The following is a 26,602-nucleotide window of genomic DNA, read 5'->3' on the forward strand; positions in this document are numbered from 1 at the left end:
GTAAGATGATATAGAAAAAAGGCCCTTTTAGATTAAAGGACTATTGAAAAATCCCCTGTATTGAGAATTGAAGGGTGAATCTTGAAGTTGAAAAGCAGGAAGACTATATCAAGCAAAGAGAACAATCAAAGCAAAAACACAGATGAATTACAAAGTTTAAGAACTGGGCTGGGCGCGGTGGCTCAAGCCTGTAATCCCAGCACTTTGGGAGGCTGAAGTGGGTGGATCACGAGGTCAAGAGATCGAGACCATCCTGGTCAACATGGTGAAACCCCGTCTCTACTAAAAATACAAAAAATTAGCTGGGCATGGTGGCGTAAGCCTGTAATCCCAGCTACTCAGGAGGCTGAGGCAGGAGAATTGCCTGAACCCAGGAGGCGGAGGTTGCAGTGAGCTGAGATTGCACCATTGCACTCCAGCCTGGGTAACAAGAGCGAAACTCCGTCTCAAAAAAAAAAAAAAAAAAAAAAGAACCTGAAGTGTGGTCTGAACATATGTTTAATAATAATGTATAAGACAATAATATAATGTGTAAAGGCATTATAGTGGAGTATGAAGGTGGATGGGTAGAAATGGACAAGGTCACACTGAGCCTTGCATACCATGCTGAGAAGCTGTGGGCAACAGGAAACTACTGACATAATTTTCGTGGAGGAATTCATGGTCAGACTTGATTTTAGATCTCCCACTTTAGTTGTTGTGAGGAGGATGTAGCAGGAAGTAGGAGAGCATGGATGGAGACAAATTAGAAAGCTATTGCTTTTGTTCAGGAACACAGGAAGGATGACCTAGAGGAGTGACAAGAATAGGAAGCAGATAATAGATACAAGCAATAATCAGGAGATGAAAATCTAAGAATCAGGTGCAGTTAGAAAGACAGGGTTTTTGTTTGCTTATTTGTTTGGAGATATGGTCTTTCTCTGTCACCTGGGCTAGAAGTGCAGTGGCATAATCATGGCTCACTGCAGCCTCAACCTCTTGGGCTCAAGTGATCCTCCCACCTCAGCCTCCCGAGTAGCTGGGACTACAGTTGTGTACCACCATGCCTGGCTAATTCTTAATTTTTTTTTTTTAGAAACTGGTCTCACTATGTTGCCCATGCTAGACTTGACCTCCTAGACTTTAGCAATCTTCCAGCCTCGCCAACCCCAGCCCCCCAACCACCTCCCAATGCTCTGGGATACAGGTTTTTTTGGAGATTGAAGAGACTTTCATGCTATTATCTACAGGGATGGTAAGCACTTCTATGAGTTACGATAAGACCTGTTTAGGATGTGCTAATTTCAAAATGACCAGGAGACAGGTGACATATGTATAGCAGTCAGGTGCATATGCAGATCTGAAATTTAGAGGTAAAATCAAGGATTTAGCAATGAGAACCATCAGTGTAAGGGTGATTTTCAAAAACACTGCAGTGATTTTGAAAAATCAAAGAGAAAGTGCAAAAAAAGAGCTAGTTAACAAGAATGGAACCCTGAAGAGAGAATCAGGATCTGAATAAAATAGAAGTCCATGTAGGATGTAGAGAAGGAACTTTCAAGTAGATATGAAGAACCAAGAGAGGGAATAGAATATTTGATTACTCACTGAGAAGACATTAGAGATAAATCCCATGAGTAAGGTCGCTAAGATGTGGGCTGAAATGTGACTATTGGGTCTGTGATGAGAATCTACTGATAACATGGGCAAGAGTAATTTTAGTTGTGAGGGTAGAAATTGAAGCTAGATTATAATGGATTGATTACATGAAATAGTGTAGAAAAATGAATACAGAATACTCATTTAAGAGTCTTGCTTGATAAGAAATCATAGAAAACTGAGTTTTGGTTAGAGGATTTCTAGTTTATGAGCATCTTATAAATGAGGACTCAAATGCTTATGAAAGTCAAGTAATTTGCATTAGGTCAGCTGCTTGTAGGTGTTGCACTCAAATTCATGGTTTTTGACCCCTAAACCTACTTTTGATTTAAGCCAATAGACAATGCAATATGAATGGTATAAGTAACCAAATGATCATTAGCATCATCACCCTAATATTCCATCCTTTTCCCACAGTACCACCTTTCCTTGCAGCTGCAGTTGGACCTCGTTTTAGCAAGATAATTACGGAAACAAAAGAGAGGATGGATTGAAGAGTCGAGGCATTGTAGGGAAGGAAGCAAGAGAGGGAGGGTTGTCAAAGATGACTTCAGGGTTTGTAGCTTGGTTGATTGGATTAATGATGATGCCATTAAAAGAAAGAGGCAGCCTCAGAAAAGGAGCTACATGTTGAGAAAGGAAGGAGAAAGAAGTGGATGGAGAAAAGTGTGGTAGTGAATCCCTATAGCTCCTTAGCATCTTCCAATCCTGATATTCTTAACATATACAACAATGCCTCTGAGAATTCTGTAACACACGACCAATTTTTCATTAGTGAAAATAACTTTTTTTTTTTTGAGACGGAGTTTTGCTTTTGTTGCCTAGGCTGGAGTGCAATGACTCAATCTTAGTTCACTGTAACCTCTGCCTCCTGAGTTCAAGCAATTCTCCAGCCTCAGCCTCCCAAGTAGCTGGGAGTACAGGCATGTGCTCTACGCCCAGCTAATTTTGTAGTGTTAGTAGAGATGGGGTTTCACTGTGTTGGTCAGGCTGGTCTCAAACTCCTGACCTCAGGTGATCCACCCACCTTGACATCCCAAAGTGCTGAGATTACAGATGTGAGCCACCATGCCTTGCCAGTGAAAAGAATTTCTATATTCAGTGTTGCATCAACTAAAACATAAATGAAAAACTAAATTTTACTGGAAACTGCCTAATTCAGGGCCAACTTCCCTGAATATTGGTATCACTTAGCTAAGATTTTAAGTGGTAGATTGTTCTGAAGAGATTGTAAATGAAGTGGTTGTGTGTGTGTGTGTGTGTGTTTTGTGGCACACATTTATTGAAAGAGAAATTTGTGCAAAGTAATGGATGGCTTGGATGAAACCACTGGGGAAAGTAGTATGTTGCCTAGTTTTTCAGATGAAAAGCCTGACTTTTTCTCTAGAAAAAGAAACTTCATATTTTAGTCTTCATGGTCTCTTTAGAGTCCAACTGTGATACGAAAAACCTTACCTGGAATTAGTCTACGTAGCAGTTGGAAATTTGCAGAAAATAATTAAAGAAGAATTGCTAAATGAAACCATGAAGTTTGAATCACTATTCCATCAATACATTTGAGAGTTCATTTTAGAGTTTATATCTATTTCTTTTGATTGATTCCTGAACATTAAAAATAGTTATCCATTCAAACCCTTTGATTTAAATGAGGAGAGGGAATCAAGAGAATATACACTATCATTCAATGAAAATATTGGATAAACCTAATTTGCATTATTAACTTTAATTAGGGAAATGGTATTTGAATAGATGGCTCAAACATTTTAGAAATAAGTTTGAATAAGTACTAATGTCTTCTTTACGTTTGTTAAATGTTCGTATATCCTGACGGCAACATCTGTATTCATGGCCTTTATTTCCACTACCCTGAAGGATTAATGTCAGAGCAGCGCAGGGATCATTTGTAAGGCAAAAGCCCGGGTTATAAAAATCTCAACTATGCATTGTTCTCCTGATATTCTTCCCTAAAAATTGCCAGGAGAGCTACCAGTAAAGAGAGGGTCAGTATTAATTTTAGCAGGTTTAGCTTCCCTGCATATTGCATGAGACACGAGGATAATAACAGTCTCCTACCTTTGTACTTTTGTGTTATGTTAATGATCGTCAGTAAGGCAATGTGCTGGGAAGACTACACAGCCTTTTACTTCTGCCGGAGGTATCTGCGTTTTAATCCAAAATATCTATGTTTAAATTTCACCTCCCAAAAGGGATCCCATTGAGTCTACTCTCTTTGAAACACTTCATTGTACCAGTGAGTGGATTTTCATGCTGCGGCGCAGTCAGATGCACTCTAGCTGTACAGCAAGTGTTCCTTAAAGAGATGCTTCTGTGCTTTGCTTCTTCCCTGGATATAGCAACTATGGCAATGGTCCAGTGAGACTGAGAAAATACTCTCAAATTAGGCATGGGCTGGTGATAATTGTTAATTATTGAATGTCGCTGGCTGAGGAAAAATTCATGCAGTGGCAAATAAATGGTATGCAAAAGTACCAACCACACTGTCACAGTATTAAACCCATCAGTCTTTATAAATAAAAGGCAAATTCAATTAGGCTAAGTAGATGGTTATTTAACAATAGTCAATAAAATATTTCTTCCCCGTGTAGTAAATAAGGCTTCTATTCAACCACAGCTTAGTGCATTCCAGTGTTAGTAGCAGGACAGTTTGTTTTCGTAGCTTCATCTAAACAGCACTTTATGTTGACACTTCTATTGCGTATTTAATGAACTCATATCAAATATGCATGGCAAATAAATACTATGTTCCCGGTAAACCTTTATTCTTTCCCCACTCTCTTGATCTTCTCAAGTGAAATAACACACTTTTCAAAATATATTTCTTCTCTCATAAAAATGGATATCATAACATTGTAACTAAATCTTACTTCAATATTTTTGCAAGACAGGAAAGAGAATTCTAGATCACTGTAAGTGCAGACCGCTGCTATTTTAAAATGCAGATCTGAAGTCTGCCTCAGTTTGCCTCTGAGCAGCCAGTCTATTAAAAAGTATCCTTCTGACAAAAAGGATTAAGCCTCCCTGAAAGTCCTTAATCTGCTGCCCATACGAAAAAGCACTGTGGCCATGCATATGATGCCGGCAGTAAGAATCAGGGCTGCCGTGATGGCTGCTCTTAGCCCTCTGTAAAAGCATACAGAAAATGGAGCCGCAGTGTGGCTCCAGGTTTGGGCATACGAGCGTGGTATCGTTACTTTCTGCCAACAACAAAGTAAGGAATATTAAAGTAATCAGCGTTGTTGGATGTGGCTTCGCTGTCCATCAGGTTGATACAAAGTAGTTATACAAGTGACTTAAGTTTCAGAGATTGAAAAGGGTCATGTAATTGGCAGGTCCCTAAATCTCCTGCCTAAGCCATTACTTAAAACACGAGTAAAAGCTGAGTAGTGGAGAGAGAGAGAGATGAATCCGTCAATATATTGCCTCTTGATTTCTGGCAAAAGCATATTTAGATTGTGATACTGCCAGGAACATCACTTTCACAGAGGGAGTAGAGGGTGGCAATCGGCTCCCCAGGTTTTTAGAACTGGCATGTGGTTCAGCAAAACAGAGAGCAAAACAGTGATTTCTTCCCTTTCTTGTAGATAAATATGAAGAGAGAAACTGCCATGCAGTGTTTGCCTTGCCCAGAGAAGGAATGTGTGATCTATAAGGGTTTTCCTGGTAATTAAATTTTGTAAAGGATGTGAATCCCTTTATTTATACTGAGTAACTTTGAGACCAGAAATAACAAATGTTTGATTCTTTAGCTCAATGGACTTTGAAATAAATGCTTATTTTTGTTCATCTCCAGCTTTAGGTATTTTTTGAAATTCAGCTTTAAAGCTAGCCTTCCTTGTAATTCACTATGGGATGTCTTTATATACCGCTGACAGTAATACAACTCATTTTGGGTGATTAACTTAACCCCCAGTATTGCAAGTGTCATGCTGCATTAGCATATCTTTCAAGGAATAGTTGCAGTGTGAGAAAATTGCCCGTAGGATTATTTGCAACTAGGAACCTGTGAAATGTAAAATAAAATTGAAGACTATAAAGTAAAACATCAAAGCTACCTAAAATATTAATAGCCAGCACTCTAAAAAGTAATTTAGAAGATTGCATGAGGTAGTGAAAATTACTAATTTAAAAAGAGTTAAAAAGATGCAGCAGTTTTCGATCAAACAACAGACAACAGAAATTCATCTTGTTCATACTATAAAAGGAGTTCAAGAGATATTGAAGCCCTATCAGCCGAGAGGGTCCAAAGTTCAATATTTGGCCATTCTGAACTTAGAAAAAAATGGAAAGTGAAACTGACATTTCCCCTACTTCAAAATCGAAGAGGAAATGTAAGTTACCCTTAGGAAGATATTGTGGGGGATCCAAAGAGCATTTTCAATTCTCCCTGGAAATTTTGTTTCATTGAGACATTTGTTTTTTCACTTGCTCTGCAGTATTCACCTGTGGCTCAGGGGTCATTTGATTGGCTATTTCTTAGGCATTTTTCATGTTCAAAGCCAATGCTTGAGTATTCTCCTTCTCAGTTGGTTTTTGTTTTGAGAGTAAAAGTATCAAGTGACATGGTGAATGTATCTCCTTTCCTTAGAGATACAGTCACCTTTTTAAGGTATATAGAATTGGTTTTTAAGTATAAAACATGTATTTTAGAGTCAAGCACACCTGGGTTCAGGTCTTGTGCCTGCTACTTCCCAGCTGTGTGACCTTGGGCAAATTGTTTAACAACTTAAGCCTTAGTTTTCTTATCTGTAAATCGGTCTTAAAGCTACCTCAATGTGTTATCCAAGATTCCATGAGATAATGGCCATAAAAGTTTCACATATTGCTTGGCGAATAGCAACACCCAATACGTTTTAGTTATTTTATGATTCAACATTCAAGCTGGTAGTTTCAGAGGTGGCCAACAAGGCCCAGCAGGATAGCCTAGAGCTCTGTGTGCAGGTTGTGACATGGCAGATGGTTGTGTGTGTGTGTGGGCGGCTTTTATGGTCCCTTTCATACTAGGAAAAAGGTTCTCTGCTTAGATTAGTAAAGATAGAAAGGGGGCTGTGGCAGAGAAGAAATGGGAAGTGGGAGAACTGTATTTCTTGTCTCTGGGGAGTGGTGACTCAGCGCTTCAGTTAGGGTGCCTAAATTTGTTGGGATGCCAACCTAATGGAGAAAAAATGAGTTAAAATTGGGCATTTAAGGGTAAAAGCATTATAGTATTTCAAGACATCTGGTGAAGTGCAAACTGTACCCAGTGTTAGATTGAGGTTAAAACAAGATTAGTGCAATTAACATGCATATAATATTAAAAAATAACAAAAACAATAAAAAGAAGGAAGGAGCAAAAGGCAGAGAAAAAGAAATTGCACACACTAGAGAAGTTAAAAAAGAAACAAAAGCAATAGCACCTTAGAACAAGGACATTGAAGAAAATAACAATGTTGACACCATTTCATTAAAACTGACTGTATGTCAGGCTTTATCCCAGGCATTTTAGTTATGATATATTTTTTTAACTCAAGTTTTGAACAAAGATCCTATTATTTCCTGCTATTCCCATTTTACAAGCAGAGAAATCGTTTTTAGAAAATTTGTGTTACTTATCCAAGATACAAAGTATTTAGGAAGTCAGGAGTTCAGAAAATATGAGTAAAATGTTCTTTAAAAGATTGGAATCAAATGAGATCATGTTATATGACTCGAAGAAACCAGACTATAATATAGGAAAAGATACTGTGTAAGTCACTGTGAAAGTTGGACTTAGCCATATAAAAGCCATCAAATTATGATGGTTATTATATATGTACCATATTTTGACAGTTTGCTGTTGTTGTAAAACATGATTTTATTCATATCATGTATAGCATGCATGTATGCACCTCTGTTTTAATTATTATGCATAGAGTCAGTATATTTTAATATTAACTGAGCATTATTAGAAGCATATCACTTAAAATATGCCGAAGAATTAATAAGACAGAGAACACAGTGCCTTACTTTATACTTAGGTGTCAACATCTGGTCCTTAGCAGGTTGTATGCTATGTTCAGCATTTTGTTAGGACTCTGTGTAAAAAAAAGAGAAAATGTGATTCGTGTTGTCACTGAGCTCATAGTTTAGCTAGGGATCCTAAGATACGTGAAACGATATAATATAAAATTGTTACAAAAGCAAGTAAGTATAATGATGTTGCTCAATCTGTGCTTTAAGAATTCAGAAACAGGTCATTGCGGCTAGAGTTTTGGGGAAGAATATTAATAAATGTTGGTAACTAATTTGTAAGAGGTTATATAAATAAAATAGTAAGTACTAAAAGAAGACACTGAGAAGTCCTCTATATTTCTAGAAGTAGGAAGGCTTTAACCATAATGAAAAATTTAGAAGTCAAAAAGGAAACATTTTACTATATTTAAAAAAATCTACTGAGTAAAAATGCTTTAAGCTAGGGTATAATTAAATGAGCAGATAAATGCCCAATTCAACCAATATGTGAGACAAATGGGTCATTCTTGTAACTACATAGAGAGCTCATAGAAAATTTTAAGAGAGATACACATAACCCCCTCTCAAAATGGAGCTAGGATATGAACTAACGGTTTATGAAAAAGGACGCATACATTGTTCTTAAGCATATGAATATTTACATAATCTCACTGTTCATAAGAAAAATGTAAGTTCAAACTACGTTAAAATAGCATCTTTTAAAGTATTTAAGGCCAGAGTGGACCTCCAAATAAACTATATGGACTAGTCAGGAAAGCAGGTTCCCCAAAAGAATGTTGGTTTTATGTCATACAAAAAGCAGGAATAAATGCTGGGTTGTAAGTAATTTAAAAAATTAACAACCTAGCGTAAGTGCTAAACCTATCCTATGTCATCATTTTATCTTGACATAAGTGTTTCTAATGAAGAGGTAATATATTCAGGAAATGTTCAAAATATTTTGTGTACTCAAATATGTTTTAAGACTTTTGCTCTCTGTCAAAATGGAGTAACAGGGCATGAGAAGAATAACTAAAAAAAGTGGACAAAATATATTAAAGCAGAATTTTCAAGACACTGAACATTAGAGAATGAAGCATGGTAATTCTGAAGTCAAAAAACAAAGTAAGCCCTAAAATGGTCCCAGTTTATTGCCTTAAAGGATTTTCAGACTTCAGTACATGAAGAAGGAAGCCTGACAATGGCCAGGACTTCCTAAAAGAAGGAGTTGAGATTTTATGGAGTCCACCAGAGCTAGAGTTCACATTGCAGAGTCATGTAAAGAAGGGAAGTATACGACAAATAGAAAACAAAACCTCCAGGTATCTGCACGTGTTTCCCCTCGAGTAATCAGCAGAGTATTTTTCAGACAATACACCTGAGGAAATTACTGGAGGCCAGGAAAAGAACTACCTCACAGAATTGAAAGCAGCCATACTCAGAGCTCACACAGGACTAAGGATATTTCTTATTCTCCAACCAGACTGGGAAATCGTGCAATTTACAGTGAATTGGATAAATACTGAGAAGCGTCTTGCCTCAGTGGAGGGGAAAAATTAGACATAGACTAGTCTTTTTCTTCTGCTTAACAAGTCTTAAAAGCAAGACCCAAAAGGATCAAACCATTTCCAAGTTACTTAACAGAATCCCAGAACAATGTTCAAGAATTTTAGAGTAATATAAAAATATCCAACGTCCCAAAGGCATGATTCAAAATTTCTGGCATGCAATCAACAAACTAGTAGGTATGAAAAGAAGCAAGAAAAGGAAATTCATAATAAAGAGAAAAATTAATTGATTAAAGCCAAACCAGATCTGAAACAGATGTTAGAATTAATAGACAAGGACATTAAAAGAGTTATTATAACTGTACTCTATATATTCTAAAATCTAAAGGAAAGATTGAAAATGTTACATAGAGAAATGAGAAATTAAAAAAAAGACCAAAATCAAACTTCTAGAGATGAAAATTATAATGTCTGAGATTAAAAATACACTTAGTGGAATTAGTAGCAGTTTAGATATTGCAGAAGAAAAGTTTCCTAAAAGATTGAGCAGTAAAAATAATGCAGAATAAAAACAGAGGGGAAAAGGCTTAAGGAATACAACAACATATATTTGTTTCCTATTTGTATATCTTCTTTTGAGAAGTGCATATTTCATGTTATTTGCTCACTTTTGAATAGAGTTATTTTTTTCTCATTGATTTTTTTTTTTTTTTGAGATGGAGTTTCGCTCTTGTTACCCAGGCTGGAGTGCAATGGCGTGATCTCAGCTCACGGCAACCTCTGCCTCCTGGGTTCAGGCAATTCTCCTGCCTCAGCCTCCTGAGTAGCTGGGATTACAGGCATGTGCCACCAGGCCCACTTAATTTTTTGTATTTTTAGTAGAGATGGGGTTTCACCATGTTGACCAGGATGGTCTCCATCTCTTGACCTCGTGATCCACCCGCCTCGGCCTCCCAAAGTGCTGGGATTACAGGCGTGAGCCACCATGCCTGGCCTCATTGATTTGTTTAAGTTCCTTATAGATTCTGGTTATTAGTCCCTTGTTGGATGTCTGGTCTGCAAATATGCTCTCCCATTCTCTTGGTTGTCTGTTTACTCTGTTGATTGTTTCTTTTACTACACAGAAGCTATTTAATTAAGTTTAATTTGTCCATTTTTGTTTTTGTAGCATTTGCTTTGAAGTCTTACTCATAAATTCTTTGCCTAGGCCCATGTCTTGAAGAGTTTTTCCTGGGTTTTCTTCTGGGACATTTATAGTTTGAGAATTTACATTTAATTATTTAATCCATCTTGTGTTAAATCATATATAGGGTGAGAGGTAGGGTTCCAGCTTCATTCTTTTGCATATGGGTAACTCAACATCACTGATCATAAGAGAAATGCAAACCGAAACCAAAATGAACTATCACCTCACACCCATCAAAATGGCTATTACTAAAAAGTCAAAAAATAACAAATGTTGGTGAGGATGCAGAGGAAAGAGAATGTTGGTGGGAATGCAAATTATTTCAACCCCTATGGATGAAAAACTGTATGGAGATTTCTCAAAGAACCAAAAATAGAGCTACCATTCAACCCAGCAATTCCAGTATTAGGAATTTACATTTTTAAAAAATGCTTTGTATCTTAAAAAGAATACAAAGATCATCGGATGTCCCGACCCGCGGGACAAGCAACGGAGACCCTAGGGAGGGAGTGGGGATTAAGAGAGAGACAGGAGACGCGAAGAATGGAGACAAGTCAAAGATCTGATCAAGTCTCGTTTATTAGGTACAAAGCAGCTGCTTATAAGCAAGCAAAGGCGGGAAGCTCTGAGTTCTGACGTCAGAAAGTAACCATGGAGACGAGGCTGCAGGCTGGCCTCGTGACTAAGAATGTGAAACTTAGATAAGGGAAGCAGAAGCTTGAGCAACAAGATCACAAGACAGCTATCTTGACGCTCAAGATGGCCACTGCTCCCTACAATCGGACTGAAAAAAAAAACTTTAGGCATTCTAATATATGTGTAATTGGAATCCCCAAAGTAGGGGAAAATGAGAGGGGACAGAAAATGTTTGAAGAAATAATGGAAGACTATAAAACCACAGATCCAACAAGCTCAATAGATCTCAAGTAGAAAACTATACACAGGCACAAAATAATCTATTTAATCAAAATGAATGATAAAATGGAAATCTTAAAAGCAAATAAAAAGACATGTTGTCTACAGAGAACCAAAAATGAGAATGGCAGATTTCTTGCTAGAAACAATGCAAGTGAGAAGACAGTGGAGTAGCAGTTTTAAAGTTCCGAAAGAAGAAAAACTGTCAACATGGAATTCTGGATCCAGATTGGTTTCTGTTTCAGCTTCAAGATAAAAAGGCTTGGACAAAACACTGCAACAAAGAAAATGTTGGAAAAACTGCAAATTAATGACTTTTTTGAACTTACCAGAGAATTGCAAAGAGAAATCTTGGGATAGGGAGCATCTGAGAGAAACAGGATCCAAGCATTTGCTTACTAAAACAGATACCACTGGTTACTTTAAAAGCCAGTGAGAAGCTACAGCTAAAAATTGCTAAAAATGGAATGTGGGGCTGGCATGAGACTGCAAAGCCTCTGGATACTTCAGAAATTATAACATTTTCATATTCTAACATTCTTTTAGAAAAACCTTGACCCCACTAGCCTCTAATGGGATGATGGGAAACAAATCCTGAGATATATTATCTCATGGTGCTTGATGCAGGAAGAGAAGAACAGCTACCAAAACTCTACCCCAAATAATTTTTTCTATCTCCCTTTCAGATAAAATGCCTTAATCTTTGAGGGTAGGTGGTGGTGGTGAAGAGTAACAGAACAACATTGCTTTAGGGTACTGGTAGAAACCTATTGCAATTTGGGGAAGGAAATTTTTCTAAAAGCACTACCCATGAGGAAGAGCAAGCGTAAGTTTCAGGCTCAACACTACAGCAAGAAGAGAAGCAAAAGCATGTGTGAAGGACACTTCTTTGTTGGCCTCACAGACACTATAGTAGCTTAAGGTTGAGGCTTATTTAAAACAGTAGAAAGTTCATCCTTTTCCTCCTCTGTCACTAGGCTAACAGCTGTTGAATAAAGATAGCAGTGAAGTACAGTTGGAAGAGCTGCAAGAAGCAGTTTCTCTCTGAGGAGCAGTGCAATGGAAAAACACTAAAGTGGAAGCAAACATTTAAAAACTTACCTTAGCCAACCATCCCACACCTTCAACTCAAGTTAATACTAGAGGAATTTGAAGTCTGTGGTGAACTGAAGCTAGCCATAGCAACAAGAAATTTCAAACAGAGCTCAACTCCGGACTAGATCAAAGTAACCCCTCACTAATGGGTTACAAGAAAATAAGGTGTGTTCTTACCCAAGCATAGAAGTACTTACCTCAGTATGTACGGCGCTATGCAACATGTCTGGCTTTCAACAAAAAATTGTTAGACATATTAAAAGGCAAGGAGAAACATATTCTGAAGGAAACAGGGTGATCACCAAAAGTAGACTCAGATACGACACTGATGTTGGAACTATTTGACAGAAAATTTATAACTGTGATTAATACCTTAAAAGCTCTAATGGAAAAGTTAGATTGTATGCGAAATCAGGTGAGTAGATTCAGCAGAGAGACAAACTAGAAAGTAATAAATGGAAATGCTAGAAATTAAAAACATGGTAACCCAGATGAAGACAGTCTTTCGTGGAATCATTTGTAGACTTGACTTAGCAACAGAAAGAATCAGTGGACTTGAAGAGAGGCCAACAGATTGCACAAAGTGAAACACAATGAGCAAAAAGTGGGTGGTGGTGGTGAGGAAGGAGACCCCCTCTCCTCGGCCTGTGCTTGGAGAAAAGGAGGAAATGAAAGTTAAAAGTCAGCCGGATGAGGTCAGTGGAAGAACCGGTTGGCGGCACTGACCAGATCTGGAGGTTAACAATTAAACCCCCTACTCCTACCACAGTCCTATCTATAGATCACAGGCCTGGTATGTCGGAACCTTATCCCGGAAGGCATTGTTCTTACTTAACCACTCAACACCCCTATCTAGTCATGTCCCCCACGCTTGCTTAATCAATCATGACTCTCTCACATGCGCACCTCTTATCTCTTAGATTGTGAGCCTTTAAAAGGGCCAGGATTCTCTTTGTTGGGGAGCTTGGTTATTGAGGCGTCTATTCCTGTTACAGCTGCCGCCTGAATAAAATGACCACTTCCTTCCCTGTTCGGTGTTCGAGAGATTTGTCCACGGCCGCTCCTGCTTCAGTGGGGCAAAGAAAGAAAAGAAAAACAGAACAGAGCATTCAAGAGCTGCGGGACAGTATTGAGTGATTTAATATAGGCATGATTGAATGTCTAGCAAGAGAAGAACAAGAATGGCTGGTAGAAATATTTGAAGAAATAAGAGCTGAAATTTTGTAAAATTATTGAGAGACATAAGCAAATTAGTCTCCCAAAATTAGAGAACATCAAGCAAAATCAATACCATAAACACCACACCTAGAAATTTTTTATTTAGACTGCTGAAAGTGAAATATCAAGAGATGATTTCGAAGGTGGCCAGAGGAAAGGCACATTACTTACAGCAGACTTACCAGAAACCATGTGATCAAGAAGACAAGTGAGGGGCACCTTTAGAATGATGAAAGAAAAGCAAAAACAAAAAAGTCTGTCAATCTAGAGTTCTACACCCAGTGAAAATATTCTCTAAAAGTAGAGGAGAATCAATACTTGCTCAGACACAGAAAAATGGAGAAAATTCATTCTTGGAAGTCTCACCCTATATATCATTTTAAGGGAGATTTTTAGGGCGTAAGTACTATAATATTGATCAGAAGAACTAAACAGTGTTGAAAAATAAATAAATTAAGGTAGAATATAATTTATTATTTTTTTTAGAATGTAATAGCTTCAAAGGATATTGTAAAACCAAAAATAGCAATTATATTATGTGTGTTTAGAGTATATTGAAAAGCCCTTTGGCAACCACTAAAAATTTTTAAAGGTACAAATAATAATAAGAGGCAAAATGAAATCATAAATATTGATCAATTAACCCAAATGAAAGCAGAAAAAAGAAAAAACATTATACAGACATTTCATTCCTAGGTATTTATCAAAGCAAATGAAAACATACGTTGATTGAAATTTTTGTATGTAAATGTTCCTAGCTGCTTTATTTGCAATTATAAAAACCGGGAAACAACCTGAATATCCATCATAGATTAATGGATGAGCAAACAGTGAAATATTTTTTCAGCAATCAAAAGGAATACATAATTGATATATAACAATTTAAATGGATCTCAAAATAATAATGAGTGAAAGAAGTTGGTCAGAAAGGGATATATTTTTCTTTATATAAAATTCTAGATGAGGCAAACTAATCTGTAGTGATAAAAAAAGTAATTTGATAGTTGCCTAGAAATAGGAGCAGAATGGGTAGGGTGTGGGAGACTGCAACGTGACAGGAGGAAGCTTTAAGGATGTTGGAAGAGTTTACTTTGATGTGATGGATTCATGAGTGTGTGTATATAGAAACTTATGAAACTGTAGTCATTAAATATGTGTATTTTGTTGTATATCAGTTGCACCTTAATAAAGCCGTTGAGAAAATATGTTTAAAGCAGACATTTATTATATAGCACTTCCTTGTCTGAAACAACTCTACTTTTCATTTCCTTACAACTTTAGTAGACTTTTAAAAATTTGTTCTCTTATTAATATTTTTGGATGCAGGATCAGAATATCACGGCTAACTTCTCTTATACAAAAGTTGCGGCCCCAAAATATTAATAGATTTGTGCTACATCATATGCTGCTTAGTAGTATCAGAAAGTCCATCATTGTGACTTTTAATTTCCATCTCATTTTCTTCCCACTAAGTCATTATGTGGCTAACAGCTGACCAAATCCTTTTCCTTTTCTTTCTGTGCACACAGCTGGACTACATTTTCCATCCTTCTTTGTGGTTCGATGTGGCTGTTTGACTGAGTCCTAGCTAATGGAAGATGAACTAAAGTGATAGGTACCACTTTCAGACCTGGCCCATAAACATCTTTTGTAACCTTCTTGTCTTTCCTCATTGTCTGGCTGAATGAGGACCCCCTCTAAGACCCTATAAAATGGCCGAGCCACAATGTAAAAATGTCTTTATACATTAAAAAATGTGAAAAGCTGCCTGTTTAGCTACACAGCTAAACTGTTGTTCAGTGTTGAATTCAATTTTATTGGAAGAAGACGTGAAAGTTGGTGGTCGGTTTGTGACAGCATCGGTATTATCAGAACTAATATACATTGTTAAATTTTACAGCACTAATGATGGTGGTAAGGGTGACCCTTAAGACGGCAGCGTTTTTCCAAAGTGTCTTTTTTGAGCTCTTTTTATATATGTTACTCTGGTGCCCGACTCACAATAGATATTAATAAATGCTTTTTAAGTTTGTTGACTGACTTTTTTCTTTTTCTTTTTGGAAAACAGCAACAAAAAAGAGACTATCGTTTCGTTTCAATTAGCATTTCTTTATAATAAAATTAAAAAGTGAATTTTAGAAGTTTTGTCAACACAATTGTCTCACGGCAGCTTTCTCTATTATCTGCAAGAATAAAAATCATCTAACATTGGGATTGAAGGAAATAATTACTATTGAAATAGAGCATATATAAGGATTTGCAGTTCCTTGCGAAAACTTATTCACACTTTTGATCAAAATTCCATTATACAATTCCGAATTATGTTTTCAAAAACAAATTACAAAACAAAATATTTTTCTTTAGTGCAAAATCATCTTGTAAAAGGATTATTTTCATGAACAGTGCTATTTCATTTCAATTTGTGGGTGTTATTTCTAAAGAAACTATTAACTGGCTCTGTTTCTCTGGAGGATTTACGGAAACGAACTTGACTACATGAATGCAGAAGAAAGGTAGTGGTTTGGTTCTACAGTCCAACTAGCTGGTAATGGTTAAAAAGTCAATCCCAAGGCATTCTTTTTCCAGGGCACCGCCTCCACTAGACATTCGCTCCACCTTGCATGTGGCATAACCACAGACTCTAAATTCAACGCATACCTCAGAGGAGGAAAAAAAAGAAGGCTTTTATCAAATTGCAAGAAATAGCCTTTCTAGAGAAATTACTTCAATCATAGAAGAATTGCTGTTGCTTTAAGGAGTGAAAAAGGAACGTATGTGGATAGCTGGGTCTGGAGTTTAGAGAGGGAGGTGTGAAATGGCCACTCAAAGATGTAGATAAAGCCCTTCCTTTGCCGCAAATTGTTGAATGGAGTCCTTACTTGACAACTTACAGATGGGCTCTGAAAAATACAAGCTAACTCAGTTCAGAGGCTAGTATTACCTGGGGCTATGCACTTCACACACTGAGATACAGATGTTCAATGAATATCAAGATATTCTTGATGAAGCTCTGTCCTTTTGACTTTATTTGCTTATTTATTAGAGATAACTATTCACTAGAGAAGTAGACATATGTTTGGTAACTAGTAAACTCATTCCATACATACTAAAAATGAAATCTTTATTCAAAGAGTGGAGCGCTTAAGAGCTCAAATAGGTTGGGAATACCCCAAAGAGAGGTTGAAGAGAAAGCCTTGAGGCAGGTCATAGGTCACAGACCTTCAGATGAGTGAGGAGTCACTCAAAAACCCTCCTCTACACCTTATTCAAAATATATCAATGGACTTAATGTGAATAAGTCAACTCCATTCCTTTTTCCTGGAAGATCATAAATAGAAAATCAAAGAACTAAAATCAGAGGGCTAAAAAGGACTTACAGAAGTCACAGAGTTCACTAGTTTGCCCCCCAGCATAGGATAGCGTCTAAATCTAACAAGACAGGTGATGAATATTCGTAAAGGCAGCTGGTGGTTCACCCTGTTCAAATGGATGTCCAACTACTGTTTATTAAAAGAAAGAGCCTTTAAAAAACTGATACTAGTGGCAAAACCCTTAGAACTTAAACGTGTGTGAAATATCATAAACCACCAATGCTCTTACACAGTTTTAGAATTCTTGGACTCCTCACCAGCAACCCTAGGCAACATGGTTTAGAATTATGTTTTAAATCACTTATCTGTGGATGAACGAAACATATTAAAAAAAAACATATTTGGCCTTTACATTTCTCCCCATCCATAAGCAGTTGGAACTGGGTTTAACAATCTGTTTTCATGTGTCCTTTTCTGCTCTGCATTGGTTTGGATATTTGTCCCCTCCAAATAACATGTTCAAAGTTAACCCCAACATAATGGTGTTGGGAGGTGGGGCCTAGTGGGAGATGTTTGGGTTGTGGGGGTGATGCCTCATGAACAGCCTGGTGGTATTCTGGTGGCAGTGAGTGAGTTCTCACTCTCATGAGAATCCGTTGGTTCTTGAGGGCATAAATTAGTTTTCCCAAGAGTGGGTTGTTGTAACACCAGGACACCTCTCGGGTTGGGCCCCTCCTCTCCTTTGACCTTCTTTATCATGTTCTGGTGCAGCACAAAAGCCCTCATTAGCAGACAGAAGCCAGTGCCATGCTCCTTTTTCAATCAGAAGAACTATGAGCTAAAGAAACTTCTTTACTTTATAGATCCCCCAGACTCTACTGTTCCTTTATAGCAACACTAAATGGACTAAGACATTCTCCTTCTGTCTTATTCCTGGGGTCATGATTTGTGGTTAGAAAAATTGGCGTAATAGAACTCTGGACAAGAATCAAGAGTCTCAGATTCTAGTGTTACTTGCATGATGCACTTCGAGGCCTTGGGCAATTCATTTGGCTTCTCTGAGAGAGGTTGTGATAACCTTGGAAGTCACTTTAATTCCAACAAATGCAATTTGTTGAACACCTATTACGTGCCACTTTACAAGCATGGTGTCATTTAATCCCATAACCTTTGAGATATTAGATCAGTAACTTGTCCAATGTCACTAAGTGGGCCAGTGGCAGTGTGGGATATGAATACTTGCTTTACTTCTCGGGGTACCCCCCAACCCTACTGTTAATCTTGGAATGAAAGATGCTATGTTAGGAGCATCTGGGAAGATAAGAGTTTTTGCCTTTGACTAATGCTATTTCTAGCATGAATCAAAATCATCAAAAACAAGGAAACAACTTTATTTTCCTGTCTAACCTCTGTATACAGAAGACTGTGGTCTACTGAGAACCAGACTTCCATGTATGGGGACACTAACCTATTGTCCGTGATATAAAGGGAGTTGTAGAAAAATGTTAACTGCTTTGTGGCTTTACTATATTTAAATTCTGACACCTAGCCATCTTATTGATAGCAAATAGGTATTACATTCTGTTCCAGGATTATTGTCAGCAGTGAACAATAGTTGAGGTGAATGGTCCTCAATTGGTGGCAGTTTTACACCCATCCCCACCACTGGAATATTTGGTGATGTTTGGAGACATTTTGATTATCACATCTGTGGAATGGATGCTCAATTAACATTGGGTGGGCAGAAGCCAGGGATGTTTAACATTGTAAGATGTTTAACAAAATGGCCCCTACAACAAAGAATTATCTGGTCCAAAAATGTCAATAATGCTCAGAGAAGAAACTGGCTTAGTTCAAAAACATCTCTTTAATGCCATCTTTGTGCCAGTCTGCTAGTTGCTGGGGATGTGAAATGAAAATAGGACATAATCTATGTTCTGGGAGATGTCTGTCTACAGGAGGAGTGAGTAAGCAGTTTCTAGGTAGTGTGGTAATGCTGGAGGCTCATGTAGCAAATCACTGAAGGGTCAGTTAACCCTTATTGGAGAGTCAGGGAAAATATCTTGGAAGTGGCCAAGTGGAAGGAGGTGGAGGTAGGCGAAGAGTGATGGAGCTCCAAGCAGAGGAAGTAACATAACCAGTCTTAAAGCTGTTAAATAGCACAGTCAATTAGTCATTACTGAAGCTGAGGGTGGGGAGCATGAAGAACCAGAAGATACACCTGGAGGTGTAGGTATAGGCAAGGACACCGAAGGACTTATTAAGGGGAGGATTTGGGGTATAGTCACTGACATGTTATCAGATCTTAACCTTTCAGATGGTCTTTTTTTTTTTTTTTTAATATGGGATTGATCCTGGAATGAGTTAGCAGGAGATCAACAAAGGCTTCAGGTAGGGGCTGCTATAAACAGGACTTGAAGCAGAGTGGTAGACACTGAAAAAGAAACCAAAGAGGCACTCTGAAAACCCTGCCCAGGTGTGTTTTCTCTCAGTATGCATTCTGATGAGCCATCCTGCTGCCCAGAACAGTGATCATCTCTAAAATTTAAACAGTTCTGTCTGCAGTTTTGATTTTGATGGCAAGACACACTAATTCAGGTCAAAGGTTGACTTGAGATTAGGACAAGGAGACAAGATTGTTAGACAACCAGAAGATTAGCTGGCAGAGTTTTATTGTTGTACAAAGCAATATTCCACACTTTAGATGTCAAACCATTCAAGAGACAACTTATTTTTCTACTTTTTTGGTCTGAAATAACTAATTATACAGTGTAATACACAAGATTTATATATTTTTCTACACAACAGTATTGTGCTGAAGGCACAATTTCCATTTGCAACCATAGCCCATCCCAATCCAGTGCAATTTATGTTGAAACAAGGATCACATAGCACTGATAAATTTACTGTCTGAACTACCTTTTCTTCAATGCCAACTTGGGCTACAAAGTTCTAACATTATTTAATCTTGTCACTGGTTGCAAAGTCATTCTCCCTTAGTGGTGGTGTTTTGGGGAAGCTTTATTCCATAAATGAGAATAAGAATAAACAATTGAAAACGAGTATTTGGGAGTTCATGTAGCAAAGAAGTGGAAGCCCACGTGAACTCTTTCATAGACATAACAGCAGCTTTAATGTTGAGATGTCTGTAGGTCATCTGTTGGTGTTCATCTTGTATTCATGTTCATCCTCACATACAGAGGCTCTTCCCAGGCTAAGCAGGGATTGCATAGTAAAAAGGAATTGTACAATGTCAAGGCTTGTCTAGATTTTCCCCAAGAATTCTACAGCCATTTGTATTTTCCCAAATATAACAGTGCTGTGCCAGTCTGTATTCAAGGCAGATAAGAAAAATAAGATTTCCTTCCCATCTGAAAACATAAATAAGTAACACATTTTTAAAGAGTAAAAGAAATAGAGGAAGGAAGAAAGTCTCCAGCCTTAATCTCAGCTTCTGAGAATTCTGAGAAGCCCCACTTCTAGGCCTGGGTTTCTGCTTTTCCATCCATCCTAAGTTGTTGTTCTCATTGCCATCTTCAGCTATATGTTGATAGAACATGTTGTTTTTTTCCTCTGGAAATTTCCCTAAGTACCTAAGTTGTGACTGAATAGGAATACATTTTCAGGATAGTAGACTCAGCCTATGTAGCTAATATATGTTTCAACTGGGACTGTTCCCTAATTTCAGTCTCTTCAGGTTAGAGGGGTATAGAAGATTCCTCCACACATATAAATCCCTTTCTGTGAGTATCTTCCAAACTTCTTTGGGTCTCCAGAAAAAATGGTCACATATAATGGTGGGTCTGAAAAGGAGAAAGGACTGGTTTATAAGGAAAGGTGGTCTAGGTCAAGAGCTATTTAGAGAAGGTCCTACTTTTTAAAACTGTGTGAACAAAGTCAAACATTTATTTTTGGAATTAACATTTATTGTCTGAAGTTTATTACATACAAAATAATTCCATTTGAGACCATATTTTAGATTTCCTGTTAGTCATTTAAACAAATAATTTCTAGATTATTTTTCTAGCCCCATAATTTAAGAAACAAATTTTCTTTGCCATCTTTTAATGGATATGTTGTGGTAGACAATACGTGATTTCTAAGAAAGGGGTAAATGACTTCCCAGGACATTGTGCTTTTCTACTTTGGGTACAGGATCAAAGTCAAATCCCTTAATTTGTAGGACTGTCATTAGTGTCATTAGAATTTATTCAGTTAGCTTCCAGGTTACTATTTTTGTTAATATGAATTTTCACAAACCTAGTGGTCTGTAAACAACTAATTATACGGTGTGACAAAGGAGAATTATACATTTCTCACCCAAAAGTATTGTGCTGAAGGCTCAATTTTCATTTTATTTTTCACAACGTAAAAATTAAAGGCAGATTTTAGGACGAATAATTGTCTCAACTTCGTGTAGCTTTCTTCTATGTTCCTGGCTCTCATTGCATGTGAGAGATGATGGGGGTTCAGTGGGACACTTCGATTGTTTTATTGGATACCCTGACATTCTACTGTTTTCATCATGACATCTAGTTGTCCCAGATCTCTTTATGCTGTTTCCTGGGAGTGACAGAGTCAAAAAAACATGTCTCTTTAAGCTGTCATTCTGCTTAGCTCCTCCTCTGCAATTACATTTGCATGCATAATACATCATAACAAATTAGATGTTACAAAGACACGCGACAGAAATTATGTGAGCTTGTGGCAAGAGATGTAGCTGTTGTAATAGAAGAGAAGGAGATTGCAGGGTGAAGGAAGAAGGAAAACTAACGAATGAAAAACCAGTACAGAAAATGGCAACTGAAATATATCTTCTCATCTTTTTAAGGCCAGTGATCAATTGCAGAAAAGTAAATGAAAAGGGGAAAAACAAAACCAGTTTTGTTCCTATGTCAGTCAGCTAAGAGATTAAGATTAAACAGTGTATTTGGTTCTAGAGGGGAAGATATTCATTAGGTTTTTTGGCAGTGAAAGTAACTGAGACTGAGAAAAACTCTTTATTTCACATGTTAATCTAAAAAACGAAAATGACATTGGGGTTGTATTTCAGGCTTATTGGAAGTGTTTTCTAGTAGACTGGAAACAATCTTCTTGACTGAATGGACCTAGACTGAGATTATAGCTATAGCTATAAACACCACAGCCATTCTGTTTGGCTCCTACTTTATAATGACTGGATTAGAGTGTTTTTCCTACGTGATGATATGTCTTCTGGCCTCCTGACACACAAAATTGGCCAATTTCGAAGCACTGGTACCTAATGGTCATTGAAAGGCCATTGTCCCTGAAGTCCTATTAGTTCATGTCATACCTTGGCCAATAACTGAGGCAATGACCAGCTCCGTCTCTAAAAGGTTTGAATAGCCACTTTCAAAATGGCAAGGATCAGCCAATATCTGCTGATGATTTTAAATGTTTTGCTTGGTCTGACAAAAGCAGGAGAAACAGGAATTGGACTCACAGTCTTCTCCGTTTTTTTGTCTGTTTCTTTGTTCTCTTTCCATTTTTCTTACTCATTTGCTATCTGTTTTCTACAAATCCATAAGGGAAATAATAAATTTTTAGTAACGTGGAAGTTGGATTAAGTTCAGGAGGAGCCCAAAATATTAGAGTGGTTGTGATCTATGCTATAAATCTTTCCTTTCTGTCCTGCTCTCCTCTGGTTCTATTTCTTTCACTTCCTCAGTCCTATTACTTCTCCTCTCATCTCAGGCCAGGCATCCCACTCTGCAAGGAAGAATGTAACAGATTGCTTCACTGAAGCATTTGCCATTCTCCAGGTTTTTTCTCGTCATTCTCTTGCAGCCTTTTTCCAGTGCTCCTGACAATGTGGAAGTGCTCCCCAGCCAATCATTTTCTGGCATTCCTTTGGTGCCATGGCGGGATCCAAGGAAGCCCATCAGCCTCTGCTAGGCTGATAACCATCATTGCTTCTAATGTGCGCTTCGGAATTTCTCATCACAGCACGCATCTGTTGGGGAGATAAAAGGAGAGATTTACAAATATATAACCAGCAGATGTATGAAGGCTGCTGAGGCAAAGTAGACTAAGAAAGAAGCATATTCACATTTTCTTGGGGTAAGAGTAGATAAATAATGCTGGCTTTTGTATGAGTAGGTCATTACTAACACCTGGAGGCTGTCTCAGTCCTTGGAGAAAAACCATGGAGAATATTTGGTAACGAACACATTTGGTTCACAGAGGGGGTTATTCTGAGCCAGATTGGAAAACATTTTAAAATGGAATATTGCCTGCATAAAAGAGTCAGATATTTCAGCTCTGCTACATAACAGGAGTTCTCTAGTGGATCCTTCTACATAATGGAGCCGTATGGTAGGTCTACGGAATATCACACTCTGATGTCAGAAAGGCACACATATCCTTAGCTAAATGTTTGCATGTGCATTAGAGCATACACAGTATTATTTAATCACTTTCTCCTAGGCCCTTGTGTGTTAGTACCACAGTCCCAACTGCACAAGGAACCTCACTTAAAACCAGTGGGGTTTCTGAAAACTAATAGAGAGTTTTCATAACTGCAGTCTCCTAAATATTGCTGGAGTCTGTCTTCTGTTACTCTTTAGTATCCTCTGTTTTTTCCTCTAAATTTTCTACATGAAAAACATGGGAAATTTTGGAAACTGTTAGAACAAATATCAAAATAATTTCATATTTAATTGAGGCTTTCTGCTGACCTTAACTGATATAATACTGATAGACATTCTTGTCTCTCATGATAAAACATATTTTATTGATGGATTTCTTTAGCAGGTGTGGTAGAAGCTTTAATTTTGAAGGAAGGGAGAAAGGATAGATCATAAAGCTGGGGGGAAGAAAACAAATACCAATAAATTAATTATCTAGCCTGTGCTTGACACCGAGAAAAACACTGTGTAGCGATTTCTCACCAAGGACCCAAACTTCTAAAAAAAGCTATGTACATAAGCAAGAGAAACTGTGAGTTACACTCAGTTATCAGGATATTGGGAGGTTGCATTAAGATGACACTGTCCGACAGAGAGGAATTGCCTGGCCTGGTAAGAGATTAAAAATTTAATACTGTAGGATATTATATCATTCGAGGCCTTGCTATTCCTTTCCACTTTCTCTTTCTTTTTTTTTTTTTTTTTTTTTTTTTTGAGTAATAGACTCATTTATTTCTCAGAATTTAGCCTGCTGCTAGATATTACCTGCAAATGTGAGGCAACCACACAATGTCCTTGAGGCCCTAATCCCAGACTTATCTGAGCACAGGCAGCTCGGCCCATCAGAGGTCCAAAAGAAACCTCCTAACTTGGGCCAGGTATTTTGGTTTCAAATAATCACTCAGCTCATCCTTAGTGACCCACACATGCTGGCCCTTCTTCCCGGCCTCTGAAAAGTCTCCAGTTAACAGCAGTGCTTTGAAGAAGAACACCTTGGCCCCGAGGTTACTCTCTGTCCGCATTGCCTGGGGGAACTTGAATTTGTAGTGCCCACAGGGTGCATTTCCCAGGAACTTGGCTTCCATATTGTTTTCTGAGAGTGTCACTAGGGTTCGTTCAGCAGTTCCTCGAAGGGTCTCCCCAGGCTGCCATTCCGCCTGGGGCAGCATCCAAACATCCTCATCTCCAAGCTTCTCTCTGACTAACAGAACAAGGTTCCTGTCTAGCTTCCGGTTCAGGGATGTTCGGTCATTCTTTTCGTCAGCTTCTGTTACACGAGCTCCAAGTTTGAACTGTACGAATCTCTGTTCCCACATATCTTCCAGATCTTGCACCAGTAATATATCCTGTTCATCTTCTTCATCATAGAGGTCAGCTTTTTTCTTTTCCAGTCGCTTGCTTTCCTCCAGAGCACGAAGCTCATGGTCTGAATACAGGCTTCTCTCTATCTCAATCTGCTGTAGTAGAGACGCCATCTCTTCCTGCAATGGGGTAAACGGCTTGGAGACTAGAGGCGGCCGCTGCAGGCACAACGCGCCCAACAGGCGCCATGGGGATCCGCTGCTTGAAGGCGCAGCAAGGGCCAGGCTGCGAGAGCCTAGGCTACCGGCCCAGAGCTTCTCGAACCGCCGCCAGCTCCCCGCCACTCCTAACAGAGTCCGCCGTACGGGCGCCGCCATCTTTCTGTTCTCCCACAATGTACCGCGGCTCCCCTCCACTTTCTCTTTCATATGGCCTCATTGTTTTCTCTTTTTTGCTCTATCTATGGTGAAAATCTTCTGCTTCTTTTTAAAAAAAATTTTAAGGAATTTCAACGCTTTTCTTTTGTAAATTGATTATCTTTCTGTGCTAAATTTCTTAAAACTGAAGCTTTCCAGGCTAAGTGCAGTGGCTCACATCTGTACTCTTCAACAGTTTGGGAGGCTGAGGCAGGCAGATCATGAGGTCAGGAGTTCAAGACCAGCCTTACCAATATGATGAAACCGTGTCTCAACTAAAAATACAAGAATTAGCCAGATGTGGTGGCACACGCCTGTAATCCCAGCTACTTGGGAGACTGAGGCAGGAGAATGGCTTGAACCCAGGAGGCGGAGGTTGCAGTGAGCTGAGATTGTGCCATTGCACTCCAGACTGGGTGGCAGAGCAAGACTCTGTCTCAAAAAACAAAACAAAACAAACAAACCTGAAGCTTTCCTGTCTATATGTTGGCATTAAAAGAAAAAATTAACCTGGGTGATGAATATTCTGTCTACAGAATAGCAAAATGGCAGTGATTTTTGGAAAGGATTAAATGAATAGTTAAAGATGTGAAAAGAAAAGTGTGCAGAATAATGTAAATAACAGCATCAGACAGGCTGGCTTCCTTGGTTTAACATTAGCTAAGCTATTTTAGGACAAAGCTACTTGTCTTTAATGATTACAAATCTTCTTTCATCTCCAGAGTGAGATGAAAAAGATATTATGTCTGTTTTTCTTCATTGTCTACCAGGTATAAACATAATCTATATGATAAACATGTGGCAAGCAACTGGCACATAAATAATTCAGGAATGTTGAACAAGGGATGCATTACAAAATGCCATTCCCCACATCCCCCCTCACCCTTGGCCCTCCCCAAAGCCAGCCTGACATACTCTGAAAAGGCAGGTTCAATGTGAAATGTAGGAAACTCCTCAAATTCTGCTATAGCCCAAGAGTGAAACAAAACAAAATATAACAAAAAGCTTGCTATTTCATCTGGAAAGTGCTATATTCCCTATTTAAGAGACAAGTTTACCCCCTCTTCTAAGGAAACGATTTTGAAATTCAGATAAAGCTGAATTTGGAGAGGATTCCTCTCTCCCTCCTTACATCCTACTTCATAGACTTTCTGTATGTCATCTTGTTTCAAGGCTTTATAAAAAAATACACTTAGTATTATACCAATTTAATGTTCTAGAGGAAACATTTGCCCTTGAGATTCTTCTAATATGCTGCATTTGGATTCAATGAAAGAGTTTATGTTCATAACTTTTGCTATCTTATGGGATTTTCTTTGTGGTCTGTCTTAAGGCAATTTGAGGATGAGAAGGGAAATGAGAATCGATACTATATTATCAATTTCTGTTTATCCTCATCAGCCTCAGTCCTTCCCCCTGCCGTATCCTCATCCATACAATCTTCTTTCGTTATGGCATTTGAATCTGGTAACACTTGGCTTCACAGTCCAAATGTAATCTCGTGAAGGAAAAGAAAAAAAGTGTCATTACAGAGCAACTACTGGTTTTGTGACCAAACTTGTCTTCAGTTCTTGATGCAGAAAATACAAATTGTAAC

General features: G+C 38.1%; 1 protein-coding gene across 1 annotated transcript; it reads right to left on the minus strand.

The window, feature by feature from the left end:
- Positions 1 to 23,971: 23,971 nt before the first annotated feature.
- On the minus strand, positions 23,972 to 24,982 carry LOC100395345 (large ribosomal subunit protein mL46). Its single transcript, XM_035252003.3, has one exon. It carries the CDS (start codon positions 24,964 to 24,966, stop codon positions 24,130 to 24,132), a length of 837 nt encoding a protein of 278 aa, XP_035107894.1. The 5' UTR covers positions 24,967 to 24,982; the 3' UTR covers positions 23,972 to 24,129.
- Between the last annotated feature and the right edge of the window lie 1,620 nt (positions 24,983 to 26,602).

This window comes from Callithrix jacchus, chromosome 7, assembly GCF_049354715.1.
Source record: "Callithrix jacchus isolate 240 chromosome 7, calJac240_pri, whole genome shotgun sequence".
Lineage (NCBI taxonomy): Eukaryota > Metazoa > Chordata > Mammalia > Primates > Cebidae > Callithrix > Callithrix jacchus.

What these genes read in the sequence shown, in the direction of transcription:
- LOC100395345 (XM_035252003.3), bottom strand. Translation starts at nt 24,966, where the DNA reads ATGGCGGCGCCCGTACGGCGGACTCTGTTAGGAGTGGCGGGGAGCTGG.